At 42.8% G+C, this 14,243-nt stretch overlaps 1 protein-coding gene across 2 annotated transcripts in view; it reads right to left on the reverse strand.

Annotated features, from left to right (window-relative positions):
* Positions 1 to 14,243, reverse strand: part of PIDD1 (p53-induced death domain protein 1) — a 154,461-nt gene that overhangs the window by 101,856 nt on the left and 38,362 nt on the right. For both annotated transcript variants that reach the window (XR_011201390.1, XM_069223108.1), the window contains exon 2: positions 4,567 to 4,923. Coding sequence is in view for 1 of the 2 variants with exons in the window: in XM_069223108.1 (XP_069079209.1) it covers positions 4,567 to 4,819 (253 nt within the window). In the remaining variant the exon portion in view is untranslated. The remainder of the gene's footprint in view (positions 1 to 4,566; positions 4,924 to 14,243) is intronic.

The raw sequence follows: 14,243 nt of genomic DNA on the forward strand, positions 1-14,243 counted from the left end.
TGTCCTCTCCTTCCTCCTCCCTGGAGTAATAGTCATATGACATGTGACTATTAGCATTCTAAGAGTCGCCTGTAACATGCAAATAATAGATTGCATCTTTTTTGAAGGAAGCATTGAGGTTGGCGTTCCCTTTAACATAGATTGGGATAAGGGGAAAAGAGGTGTGGGCAAGCGTAGGTGAAGGTTCGGCACTGGGAGTCAAGAGACTCTCTTGGCGGGGACTTTTGCTCCTCTGCGTTAAGCCCACGACTTTGCTCAGGACTGCCACCCACGTTTAGAGCTAGGCATCGCAAAAGCACATGCCGAGCGGTGGGCACTGGAGACCATAACATGTGTTGAGAGCAAGTTAATTAATACAAATTGGAAGAATTCAAGTACTAATTAAAAGGAGTAAAATGTGTATTAAAAGTCCATTCTAAAAATAAACGTGTGTTTAAAAAGTGCAAAGTGGCAAAGATAGCGAACACCATAAACAAAATATGTTTAATAATGAATAAAGATTAATGTAGAAATGTTTTATAATATATTAATATGGATTAATATGAACACTAATGTAAATGAATTCAAATGATTATTTGGTTTAAATGTCAAATGAAATGTTTTATTAAATGTGTGCCTACATGAAGAGGTCTAAATCTAATTCTACATTTTAAAGGCTTGTGCAATGTTTTTGTGTCTCAGCAATTTCTAGAAGCACAATGTTCATTGTTCACTTGCTGACCTCACATAATATTTCAAATATTTAGTGGAATAGATTTTCAATATCCTGTGTAGCTCGCATATTGTGGAACAGTAATGTTCTTCTGTTGTAACTTTTGTTTAGTCTTGTCCTTTCTGGGCTGGGATAATGTGTGCTCAGGAAAAATAGTTTTAAGTGTTCATGTATAACCTGCAACAATTGTATTCTATTGCAGAAACTGGTGACTGCAGTGAGAGAAGATGTTCCAATTGTGTATGGAGAAAATGAAGAAAAGATACTTCTCATACACGGAATGAAGTTAATTGGTTGTGACCTAACACCCCATAGACTGACCAATGGCATTATAGTTAGTTGCTTTCTAGGACTTTAATATAGCAAAGTTTAGATGATGTACGTTCAGTTCCTGCAGTTAAATGATGTGTTCCTGTTTCTTAACTTTTTGTCTATGATTCTGACAGTTCAGATGCAGTAAGGCCAAACTTTACTGAACTGTTTCCCCATTCATAATATTGATGCTGTACAATGAAGATCAGATGCCTCACTGATAAAGACGTCACTGCTTGCTGATCCATTTAGGAGAGGTATAACCAAATGTGCATTTGTCCTTCTTGCAGATTTTTATGTTTTCTCTCTTTAGAAAATCCAACCACAATTTTTAGTTAGTGCCATAGTTAGATGTTTTCCAAATTATTTTTTGGCTTCTTTTCTTTTTGCATAAAGCCCAAACATGATTATCGAATCAGAGTAATAGTTAAGGATGGTAAAATATAAATCTGACTGTTTCATCCAATTTGATTGCAAATAATTAATCTGCGATAAATAAATGTATTCCATTTCTATCATTCATCTGTTATTGTTATTATTCTGCATGGTGGTTCTTGACTGTTTAGTGATAAATATTCTGTCTAGGTTAAGATTATTTCCTAGATTTAGTCATCCTGTGTTATTCTTGTATTTTTATCATTTGGTCTTGCGTTTGATTTACGTGATCTTAGCATTGTTAATCTAAAGGGTAATAAATTGTTGAACTTAATTTAATTGGCGGGGTGATTCGTGGCCACGTAGGTCATGGTGCGTATAAATTACTGACTCTGAAACTCAAATTGATGCTTATTGATTTGATACTGTCAATGCTTTTGTTAGGACGTTATCACACTCCTATCTGAGTCCAAAGATTTGTGTTGACCTCTAAGGGTAATTGATGGTTACGCTGTACGTGTCACCTCATAAATAAATCATCAAAAGAAATATAAAGCTGGACGTGCCCACATACGATATGGTGGATCGGACTTCTCCTGATTCCTTGACGTGCTGAGTGTGCCACCTCATCTGCTGTGAGACTGTATTTTACAGGATTATGGAAGGTGAGCCTCTTTCTACAGCAGCACAGTACTGTTTTATGTGATTGATGTGAACATGGAGACAGATTTGCCTTTCAAATGCTGTTCGCAAAGGAGTGGAGATTAAGAAACTGCAGATAATATGAGTTTTTTTGATACGTTGTATCCAGCGGATGTGGCCTCGCTGAATTTGGCTGAAAGGTGGCACAAGTTGCAAAGGATTGCATTTTTGAACGTTTTGTTTCAAAAGAAAGGGTTATGCAATATGCAATCTTTCCTCCTTGAAGTTGTGAATAAACACAAAGTTAACATTTATATTTCTGGACTATACCTGGAACCTGAATTCAAAATCACACAGCACTATAAACAGTGTGAATCACGTTTATTCTAAAATCTGTGTTTAGAAACATCAGTTGTGTACTGTTTGGTGTTTACCCACAATGGTTTTACATGAGACATTATGTGATGTAAATTGTATAAAATTTTAAGGATACCACCCACATGGATAATTTTGAAAAACCTTGGTATTAGGGAACAGTTTCGAATTAGCAGATTAAATATTGCATATAAGAAATTTACAAGTATGTTTTCCATGTCTATGGTATTCAGAGTATAAATATGTCATCAAAATGGCGTTTCTCAGATTGGTAAAAGTCTGTTATACAGCCGAAACGCATCTCTGACTTGGGGCCAAGACTGGCCCGATTCATTAAACAAGTTTAAATCTCTCCTGTTTTCAAATGCTGGCTTTCACTAGTGTTACAGATTGGGAGGCAGTAAGGTACTTTGAAAGGCGTCAGTGGTGGCGCCATTCCATGCACTACCAGCGTTCTGGTGTACACCGGGAAAACCGCAACTTTTTTTGAAGGAATATATATATATATATATATATATATATATATATATATATAGAGAGAGAGAGAGAGAGAGAGAGAGTAATTGGGTTCAGTATTGCACTCCATATATGCAATTTACATTGTGCTGGGTAATTAATTAAAAAAACACCATGTAATTGAGCATACAGGAAATAAACTGGATATTTCATGTCAGATTATGTTGCAATGGCTACCACGCGGTGCAGCTTCATCTCGCTCTTTATATAGCAGATGCTTCTATAATTACCCAAGTCACTGCTTAGTGTTTAATCTCCTCGTAAGAATAAAACGATACAATTTCCGAAGCGTTCAAACATTTGACCGTAAGTGTTTGCAGCAAGTACACAGGCCCATGTATCAGACCCCACACACTGAGCGAAGCAGACAGATTCCGTTTTCGGCTTCTTACAGAGAAGAAAGCCAGGAAAGCGCCAGTGACAGATGGCATCTGAAGCATGGTGTCAATTCAGAATACAGTCCATAGCGAACAAGCGGCAGGTGTGCGAGTGTCACTAGGAACACAGCAATACCCCACCACTTCTGTGCTTTAGATACGCCTTTCCTGAGCAGGTTCGCTTCCCCACAACTTCTTAGATATCTCAGAGGGCTGATCGCCTGCCGCTTACTGTTGTGTACTACCTTCTGAACGTGCTATACAAAGTTTGGCTGAACCAACTTATCGATTCTTATTTCCTACGTCAACTACAAATACCACGTTAATAAAATCAATATAAAATAGTTTAATTATAATAGCTATTATTCAACTACCAGCAATGGTTAATGCCCAAAATGTATAGGATTGATTGGATCAGAGCACCCGGGAAACCCTCACAGGAGTTTCACGAACAGTGGCGTGATGGAAGCGGTGGAAAGGGCATTGTGCAGCAACAGGAAAGTTGTGTCGAGTGAAAACGAAATACTACAAAGTCAAACGCACCGATGAAAAGTCGGCACACAGCAAAAGATGGTGGCCACGGTTTAGTAAACGCCATGCTGGTATTTTTCCCCTGGGTACTGCAGGGGGTACGGATGACAGCTGACAGCAGCGAGGGACACGCTCCGCCTGCGCAGCAGGTGCACCGCGCTCCCTCAGGGGGACGTGTGCCCTCAGGACAGGCGGGAGCGGGCCGACGGGAGGCGCTATGCACCGCACCAGGCCACCGGCCGGAAGACGGTGTTACTGTGATGGCTGGCTGTTCTATTCACTCTCAGCTGTGCTTTACTGTAACGAACCATGGGCCCAGGCCCGCCCTCTTATTGGTATGCCTGCATTGGGTCATGGCTCCTCATCACCAACAAGGCGGGCTCCCTTTTTCCGGAACCCCCCTTAGTTTCTCCGAGTTCCAAAAGAATACACAGATGGCCCCATATCGTGATTGTTCATAATGCCCGGGGAAAGGGAGCTCTTAAAGCAACTGGCTGGACTCGCACACGCTTCTGAAGATATTGAATTGCTCCTCAGTGTTGATGAGACTCATCACTTACATCAACGGAGGGTGAACGACACACCCCTTCGTTGGGATGGGATCAAGTCCCACATCATGTCACATAAGGACCACGCACTTTGGAAGGACATATTAGGCATTGACCCCAATAGACTTAGCTGGGTGTTCTCACTTGTCTCCCCTCTGGCACACACATCCGTTCTTACCTTTGAGAACGAGGGAGGTAAGCCCGGTTAGGCGAGTAGCGGATTCCAGGGCGGAATCGATCGGCTCTTCGTTGCAGCTCAGTCGCAGAAATTCCACCTGCTGCATCTCCTCAGGACACCGCGCCAGGAGCTGCATGAACCGCTGGCACCCATCCGGATACACGTCCAAGTTGAGTCTGTTGCCTGCTAGCTGGGGGCTGGCAGGCGCTGCCACCGAACAGCACCCCCCCTGAGCATCCTCGAGCTCTGCCATCTTCTATCACTTCGCTGCAGCCAAAGCATGTTTCAACTTGCCGGGCAGGCAGGCAGGATCGGCACCATGAGGCATCAGGTGGAAAAGAGGAGGGTGAGGCGAGGCTGAAAAGCAGAGAAACACAATTAGACGTCTCTATGGACATGCGGGCTGATCAGCAAGGTGTCAAGAAATACTCAAAGACAGCATGCAATCACAAGGACATTACTCCAGTCAGTGCCTTGGCAGCACTGTAGAGTTTCCGCATCAGAACTGCAATGCTTGCTATCCTGCCTGCACTCCAGTAGCAACGCGTGATACCCCTCATGGACCCCCACTTACTCTGCATTAGAGGGATTGTACCAGTAAGGGTGATTTCTTCAAGAACGCTAACATCTTGGTTGGTAATCTTATTGAGTCTATCCCAATACTTGTAAAAGCCACTTCGAAAAGAGCTTAGTATACTCCACGCAAAACTCTCCTGGTGCCCAAAAATAAAAGCAACTACAACCCGTTTACATGCGTCTTGACTTACAACCACAAAGTCTACCAAGTTAGGCTCATTATTAAAAAAATTGAATATACTGTCAGATTTTGACATCCATAAGCCATTATTTTCTTTAAATAAAGATAAGAACATGCATCAACAACTCGCCAGAGCTGCTAGGGCTACTGAAAAAACAAGAGATATTGTGGAAATGTTGGGCTTTCCTCAACTGCAAGTCATTTCAGGAGGAAAAACTACCTAGCCTGCAAATTTTCTAGTGACAAAAAACTTGTAACACTTAATGGTATTGCTACAAACAGACCAAATTTTCTAACTGCCATACCAAAAACATTATCTACTTTGTGTAATGCCCCTGTGATAAGGTGTATATAGGCCACACAACAAAACCTGTCAAGACACACATTCTCCAACATATCAAGATCAAATGTCTCGTGCAAGGGGCACCAATGTTTGAGTATTACAAAAATATTAGTCACTCTGAGGATGGGTTGAGCTGGACAGTGAGTTTTATTGCTCAATGTAACCCCAGGGGTGAATCCATTTCACTAGTTTTGGCTAAAACGGAAGCAAACCTGAATGAGAAATTTCTCACAGGAGTAACTGGATTTGGATGAGATTTGGTCCTTGGTCAAATCCTCGGGTTGATTTATTTCACTTTTTATTTTACTTCTCTTGAAGTGTATTTATTTTTTTCCAGTATCTTATGTAGGTGATGGAATTAATAAAACAAACAGTTGGCAGCAGAACTAAAGCAAACACATCCTTAAATATTTTTTAAGTGGCAGACACAAGATATGGAACCATCTTATGATTCTTTTTTGATGTACTTCTTTACTCTGATTTTTTGTTAGATTCAACAGAGACCCTTAATAAAAGCGTGGTTGAGTACAGGTTCGATTTCTTTTTCCGACACCTGCACTCATATTTCTCATACTTACCACATGTCGGTTTAGAGAGTCATATAGTAATTGTGCAACATTGTATATTTAATGTAAATAACTGAAGCGTATAAATTGTTTGGGCCAATGGAGTTGGTATTCCTCCACATTAGCATCTCCTGGAAAGGAACTTCCACAGTCTAAGATATCCCCCACGTAATTTATCACGTGACATGCTCTTAGCGGATTTTTCATAAGTTGCTTTTGGACCTAGAAAGTAAGTGTCCATTCATGAATAATCAATGCAACTATTTTACATAAACCAAATTTATGGGTCCAGGGGTTGGTTACTTTCCTTCACAATGCCTTTGCCCAGAAAAAGAAGTTGCACATTTTAAGATGGCCTCCGCCGTCCCGTGATTCATTGCATGTCTTGTTCCTAGCATGCACCTCTCATGAAGTGCCTACAGCACGTTTTTAAGGAGGACCCTGCGATAGCAAGAACTAGTGCATGAGTATCACTTGCAAGACGCTGTTGTATTTAGAAAATGACTTGGAACCCGCTTGTTGCTTCTCATTGGTTTGTTTGCGTGGCACTCTTCTTTACAGCATCGCCGTTGCTCATGGCTGGCATATCATTTCCGTTCCGGTCTGTGGAGCTGGCACCAAGCGCTGATTGATTCAACTTAATCAGTGCCCGTCTGCTGCTCCCTACGTGATTGAGGTACGATTTTGTTCTTTTTAACTTCCAGTGCCAATCCTCCCAACCCACTCCAAGCTGTCACACTCCAATCCAAATAAAATGTGCCCTGTTAGACCTAACAGCTTTAGGGCGGTCACCCCCAACCTTCTGCCTACCTCCCTCCATTTTATGACACTGTTTCTGCTGGTTTTAGGACTCTGCGCACTTTACCACTGCAAACCAGTGCTAAAGTGCATATGCTCTCTCCCTTAAAACATGGTGTCACTGGCTCATACTCAATTGGCAAATTTAGTTTACTTGTAAGTCCCTAGTAAAGTGCACTACATGTGCACAGAGCCTGTAAACTAAATGCTACTAGTGGGTCTGCAGCACTGGTTGTGCTACCCACCAAAATCCTGCTTATTGGTGAAGTTGGATTTTATATTACTATTTTAGAAATGCCACTTTTAGAAAGTGAGCATTTCTGTGCACATAAAATCCTTCTGCGCCTTACAGCCGGTCTCCAGTACATGACTGGGCTGGGCTGTTGACAGTTCCCTTGTGCATTTCACCCAGACAACCACAAACACAGGATGCTCAGTTACACCTGCACACATCTGCATACTGAATGGGTCTCCCTGGGCTGGAAGGGTGGAGGGCCTGACACTTACATTTCAAAGGGCAGTGGCCTGCCCTCACACAATGTACTGCCAAACCCCCTACTTGGAGCCTGGCAAACAGGGTTGTACTGACAGGGGACCTTGTGCACTTCAAAACCACTCTTTTAAGACTCCCCCACTTCAAAGGCACTTTTGGGTATATAAACTGGGTCCCTGACCCTACCAACTTGGACACTTCTTGGGCAGACACTCTGCACCCAAACCTGCAACCTGACAAGAGAAGCTGCCTGGCTGCCCAAAGGACTCACCTGGACTGCTTTGCAGTAAAGGACTGTTGCCTTGCTGTTGCCCTGCTGCCTTGCTGGCCTCTGGCTCTGCTGAGAATTGCTCTCCAAAGGCTTGGATTGAGCTTGCCTCCTGTTCCTAAAGTCTCAGGGCCAAAAAGACTTAATCTCTGCAAATAAATGCCTTGTGCTGTGAAAATCGACGCACAGCCTACCCAGTGGTGAGAAAATCACTGCATCGCTGAACCGGAATGACGCAGCCCGGCTCCCCCAGTGGAGATCGACGCAGTGCCGGAGTTGCGACCGGAACTTCGACGCACAGCCCCCCAGATCGATGCATCGCCGACCTGGAACAACGCAGCCAGACTTCCTGCGAGAGGAATCGATGCCGCACCAGCCGTGCGAAAGAAACTCCGCCACATCGCCCACCGGATTGACGCAGCAACTGTGACTTTGTCCCGCATGCCCAGGATTTCCACGCATCGTCCCTGGGCGTCAAAAGACCCCGCATCTCAAAAAGGATTCAAGCCTGCGTGCCGGAATTCAACGCAGAGTCCTTGCTGCGTGGAAAAGAATTGACGCATCGTCTATGTATGCCTGGAAATCCGATGCACACCCTTCGTTTTTCATGCATCTCCTCCTCTGCGATCCCCATGTGTGTAGTTTTGACGCATACCAGGTACTTTGTGCTTGCAAGAGACAATTGTGTTTTTTTAAGAACTTAAGACTCTTCTTATTATCAAGGTGACATTTCAGCTTGTGATTATCAAACCTTGATCGTTTTTTACCTTAATTTATTCAGATAAATATCTCATATTTTTCTAAAACTGTGTGGTGTACTTTTGTGGTGTTCTCACAGTGTTATTGCATGATTTATTGCACAAATACTTTACACATTGCCTTCTAAGTTAAGCCTGACTGCTCAGTGTCAAGCTACTAGAGGGTGGGCACAGGATAATTTGGATTGTGTGGGATTGACCCTGACTAGGATTGTGGTTCCTACTTGGACAAGGGTGTATACCTCTCCCAACTAGAGACTCCATTTCTAACATGCCCCACTCTTGTAAAGCAATCCATGATAGTTTTAATTGTGGTCCCACAACCATTTGGATGCAACCGTGTTGAAAGTCTTCCTCATTTGAGTATTTTTATTCTGTCTAGGAGGCCTGCACACACCACCAGATTTAAATCCTCCATTTGGCATTACTTTCTTCCAACTTGACTGGCACTGTGCCCTGGGTAATACCTGCACCATTTAATTACCTACCTTGAGTGGGCATTTTCTTCAAAAAGGTGCACATCTGGACAACGTTGCAGCCACTATACTTTTTCAGGTACAATGTGGGTAACACACAGGTGTATTAAAGTCCTCCACTAGTGCGTAGCTTTCAAATGCAGGGACATAATGGATTAGATCTTGTGGTACACTGTTTGGATCTATCCAGCTTGGGTTTGACCTACTCTCGTTAATGTTTGAAGACCACCCTATACACTTACTACACATGACAGGCTTATGCGACATACACATGCATGTTGTGATAGTCACCATCTGCATGGCTTTATACAAATAAGCAAGTGAGCAGGGGCGTAGCCAAGATGGCGGCACAAGAGGATGTGCAGTGCAGAGGTCTGCCAAAGCCTGCAGAAATCAGGTCATCTCCTAATTTCAGGATGCCCTAATATCCTGTTGAGATCCACCCTACCCTCACCCCCCCAAAAAAATAATAATAATATGTATCCCCATTCTGCTGGACATGGTCACAAGGAGGGGGTATTCTTTCTGTCAATGTCTGTGGTCAGAAAGTTAAAATCATGCAGACTCTTCACCTTTCCACTCACATGGAAAGTGTCCTGACTCTAGAGCTCTGGAATCGGAAGCTTCCTGCTCTCGGGCCCTGGGTGGATGCCTCAATATACACATATCTAGGGGAAGAACACACCCCCCCTCACCCCCACCCCCAGTAAGAGAGGGGCTGTGACATCTGACAATCTCTGTGGAGAACTAAGGGAAAGACTGGAGTTTGAGATAGGAAGGGAGCACAAACAAGCAGCAGTGGGATACACTAATTCTCGTACTTTGAACACTATGGACTACTTTCTTAAAAACAAGCATTAGCAAAGCCAATAGGTTTCATCTATGTGAAAGCTGTTGGCTTTCCCAATGTCTTCTAGCAATGGTGTACAGCAGTCTGGCTGCTGTTCAGCATGGCTAAACGTTAGTGGTGTGACGTAGAAGAGAGTGGTGCAGAGTGGAGTGGTGTATGGTAGTGACATCTGATAATCTCTGTAGAGAACTAAGGGAAAGACTGGGTTCTGAGAAAGGAAGGAAGCACAAACAAGCAGCAGTGGGATACGGTAATTCTCGTACTTTGAACACTATGGACTACTTTCTTAAAAACAAGCATTGGTAAAGCCAATAGGTTTAATATATGTGAAGGCTGTTGACTTTCCCACTGTCTTCTAGCAATGGTGAACAGCAGTGTGGCTGCTGTTCAACATATCTAAAAGTTAGTGGTGTGATGTATAAGAGTGGTGTAGAGTGGAGTGGTGTAGGGTGGTGCAGATCAGCTTGCAGTAGAGTGGTGTACAGTGGAATGGCATACAATAGAGCGGCACAGAGTAGAGTGTCAGAGTAGAGTGGGAAAGATAAGAGCGGCATAGAGAAAAGCGCATAAAGAAGAGCAGCGTGCCGTAGATTAGCAGCATTGTGTGAAATGGAGTTGTGTGGCGTGGAATGGAGTGGCATAGATTAGATTGGTACAGAGAGGCATAGTATAGAGTGGTGTAGAGTGCCACTGTGTACAGTTGATTAGAGTTGTGCAGTGTAATGTGGCATAAAGTAGAGTAGCATAGATTAGACTGGCACTCTGTGGAGTGCAGCAGAGTAGTGCAAATTAGGCTGGCACAGAGTGGCATGGTGTAGTTTTTAGTGGGACAGAATAGAGTGGCGTAAAGTAAAGGGGCACAGAATGGGGAGGAGTGGAGCAGAGTGGCACCAGTAGCATGGCGTGAGTAGAACAGTGCTGCGCGGCATAGAGTCACAAAGAATAGAGTGACAGACTGCTGTAGAGGGGAACTGTGTGGAGCGGAGTGGCAGAGAACAGAGTGGCAGAGAACAGAGTAGCACAGAGTAGCACTGTGTGGAGTGAAGCAGCATAGAGTGGGGTAGGCTGGTGTGGAATGGCAGGGTGGCATAGATTAGGCTGCTATAGAGCGGAGTAGAGTGGCACAGTGGGCTGGGGTAGAATGGCATAGCATAAAGTGGCATAGAGTAAAGTGGCATAAAGTAAAGTGGCAGAGAGTGGCACAGAGTAGAGTGGCATAGAGTAGAACAGTGTAGATTAAAGAGCAACGAAGCAAAGTGGAATGGTGTACAGCTAAATGGAGTGGAGTGGCGCAGAGTTGAGTGTCAGAAGTTGAGTAGAGTGCTATGGCGTGGCACAGAGTGGACTGGTGTACAATGAAGAGTAGTGTGGTGTAGCTTAGAGTGGCATAGAGTGAGGTGGAGTAGAATGGCAGAGTGGAATGAAGTGGCGTAGAGTGGTATGGAGTAGCATGGAGAGGTATACAGTGGAATCATGGCATAGAATGGAGTGTTGTAAACAATTGTAGAGTGGCCTTGTGTGGCATAGAGTACAGTAGAGTTGTGCAGAGTAGAGTGGCGAAGTGGCACAGAGTGGTGTGCTACAGAGTAGAGTAAGTGACAGAGTGGAGTGGCGCAGAGTGGCTACAGTGGCAAAGAGCAGATTGGCATTATATGCACTGGAGTGGCACACAGTAGAGTGGCCTACAGGGGAATAGAGTGGCATACAGTAGAGTAGAGCAGCGTACAGTAGAGTAGAGTGGCATAGAGTAGACTGGCATAGAGTGGAATAGATTGAAGTGAAATGGTGTAGAGTGCAGTGGCATAAAGTAGAGTGGCATAGAGTGCAGTAGAGAGGACAGGCAATGCGTAAAGTAGATTGGCAGAGAGGAGTCGAGATAGTGGAGTAGAGTGGTGCAGAGGAGAGTGGTGTGGAGTGCAGTGGCATAGAGTGGAGTAGAGTAGTACAGATGTGGGTTTAACTAAAGTGTAAATAGAGACAGCAGATAGGGTGAAAGCAACATAAATAATCTGTATGCCTCTATCAAAAGTAGGAAAGCACATTACACCTGCAGGAATAATACTGAAACGCATATAGAATAAAAAAAATAAAATAATAAATAGTGCAGTGCAAAAAGATGAGGTAGGACAATGAAGAGGAACAGCATTTGTCCTTGGTCCATGCACCAGGGAGTTGTTAACACAAGAAGGGAAGCCTATGGGAGCTAAGCAATCGAAAGATTGCAAACGAGAGTGACAATGAAAACAACTAATGGCATGCTATGGGCAGGTTGTAAGCCCACTAAATTGTAAACAAAAGGCACTGCAGCTCAGCACATTTGCTTTGTAGGCAGGACCTAAGAAAAAGACTCATTTTTTTACCCGCAGCAGTTGATATTTCACAACTTATTTTGACCATTCGCATGATATGGAATTTAATTTTGAAGGAGTTGGGAGCGGTCTTTTGATATGAACTAACAGGGTGTGGAATTCCTATAGCCTGATGCCCAGGACATATTGTTTTCAATCAAGGACATCAAGTTTTCATATTTATTTTGTCCCCTGCAGCACAAACCCTTTTTCTGCCAGTTTAAAGTACCACATTATGGATCAGGGAAGGGCATTGTCTACAGTAAAGATAACATTTGTGTCCATATGTTAATGCTGTTGGAACTTGTATTTATGGCTCATTAATGCAAAGCCTTTATTGTTAGGGTGAGCTCGCTAAGGAAATGTTGTAAGCTCGGGCAGCACTACTGATAGTAGTTTTAGTATAAGAAGGTGTATGCACATTTGCAATCTTTAACAATATGAAACTACCTATAAAGTTCCCAGAATGCTCTCTGATTAGATGCAAATATTTGCAGAAGCTTGAAATCAATATTTAGGAATCTTTGCTTTCAAAATCAAAACGTTCATAAAAAAAAACGCAAGCAGGAAAAAACAAAAGTTTGCTAAACTACTATGATATTTTAGGTACAATTTCTGAAAGCATCATTTAGTAAAATATGTTGATGAACGAAACATGACCATAATAGAAAAAAATCAGTGTAACCAGTTTCAGCACGATTATGGAAATCCTAAAAATAAACAAGCACTGTCAAAGCCAGTAGGTTTGACATTGGCCGTCAGCCTTTTTGTTTTGTCAATGCATTTCTTGTTTTGACATGGTTTTTGTAAAACTTTATCGGGTAATGCCAGACCTAATTAGGGGCTACTTTTTAAAGGAAGTTACAAAAGTGCACCCACAGTATATGTTCTTGCATTAGTGCAGATTTAAGAGTCATGAATTACCAAGAATTTAAAAAAGAAGCCTAGAAAATGGTGCTCCTAGAAAATATTCATAAACTGCATTTTAGCTCAAGCAAATATGTATATGTAGATTTTCTCATGAAAAATCTGTTGAGCATTTACAAGTTCAATTTTCCTCCAATTACTTTTTTTCTCCCAACTGTGAGGAATACATTTCCAGGCTCAGAATGGGAAAAGATTAGAGAAGAGCTGGTGAAAACCCCTAAAACATGCAAGTTTGAGGGTTTGCACAGAGTCAAAAGGGCATTCTAACCCTGGAACTATTGCTTACTGCTACCTACATCCTCACTATGTACATCTGTGGAATGCACAAGGCAAAGGTGGCAAAATAATGGATTTGCTAGTATTCAAACCCTACTAAAGTATGAGCCCTGGCATAATCAGAGAGGCTATTATCTGAGCCTTTATAGAATGAGATTGCTGTCATAATGTGTCGACACACTACAAGGCAACAACAGGACAAGTGGATTTTGTTACAGGGCAAGTAGATTTATGAATCAACCTGTCCCATAGGCAAGTAGATATTTTATTAAATTCCACATCCCTGGAACTAGTTTCCCTCCCCATTAAATTCTTCATTGAGCCAACAAGATGGGGTCCTTTGGCGAAGATTTACAAAAATGAGTGAAGAGAGAGAGTGATAGTGAGGAGTGCAGCGTTTCTTTACACATTTTAGTGTTTTGAGCTCCTTAAAGTTATCATCAGAACGAATACAACTAAGTCCTGGTATCTTTTCCACCTGGTTTTCGGTAAAATATGCATGCCCCATACATACCACTCATTCCTTTACAGTCACTTACTCAGACTTGCCTAAATCATGCAGCCTTAACAACCACAGTTCTTCTCGAACAATTAAATCAAGATTGATAGAAGACCAGGTGCTACAGGGTTTGGTTCGAGACACTCATTAAATAGAAGTTGTCAACTGAAACACAGTAAGCAAGAGGTAAAGGGTTTGCTTATGTACACAGCACACAGAGGTGTCCAGCCCTGGCCTAAGACAAGGCAAGTGCTAACAACTGGCCACGTTCCCCCATAACATTTCCTTGCAGCGGTCACGTAGAGCTCCCGTCATGCT

The sequence above is a fragment of the Pleurodeles waltl genome, chromosome 3_1, assembly GCF_031143425.1.
Source record: "Pleurodeles waltl isolate 20211129_DDA chromosome 3_1, aPleWal1.hap1.20221129, whole genome shotgun sequence".
NCBI classification, from domain to species: Eukaryota; Metazoa; Chordata; class Amphibia; order Caudata; family Salamandridae; genus Pleurodeles; species Pleurodeles waltl.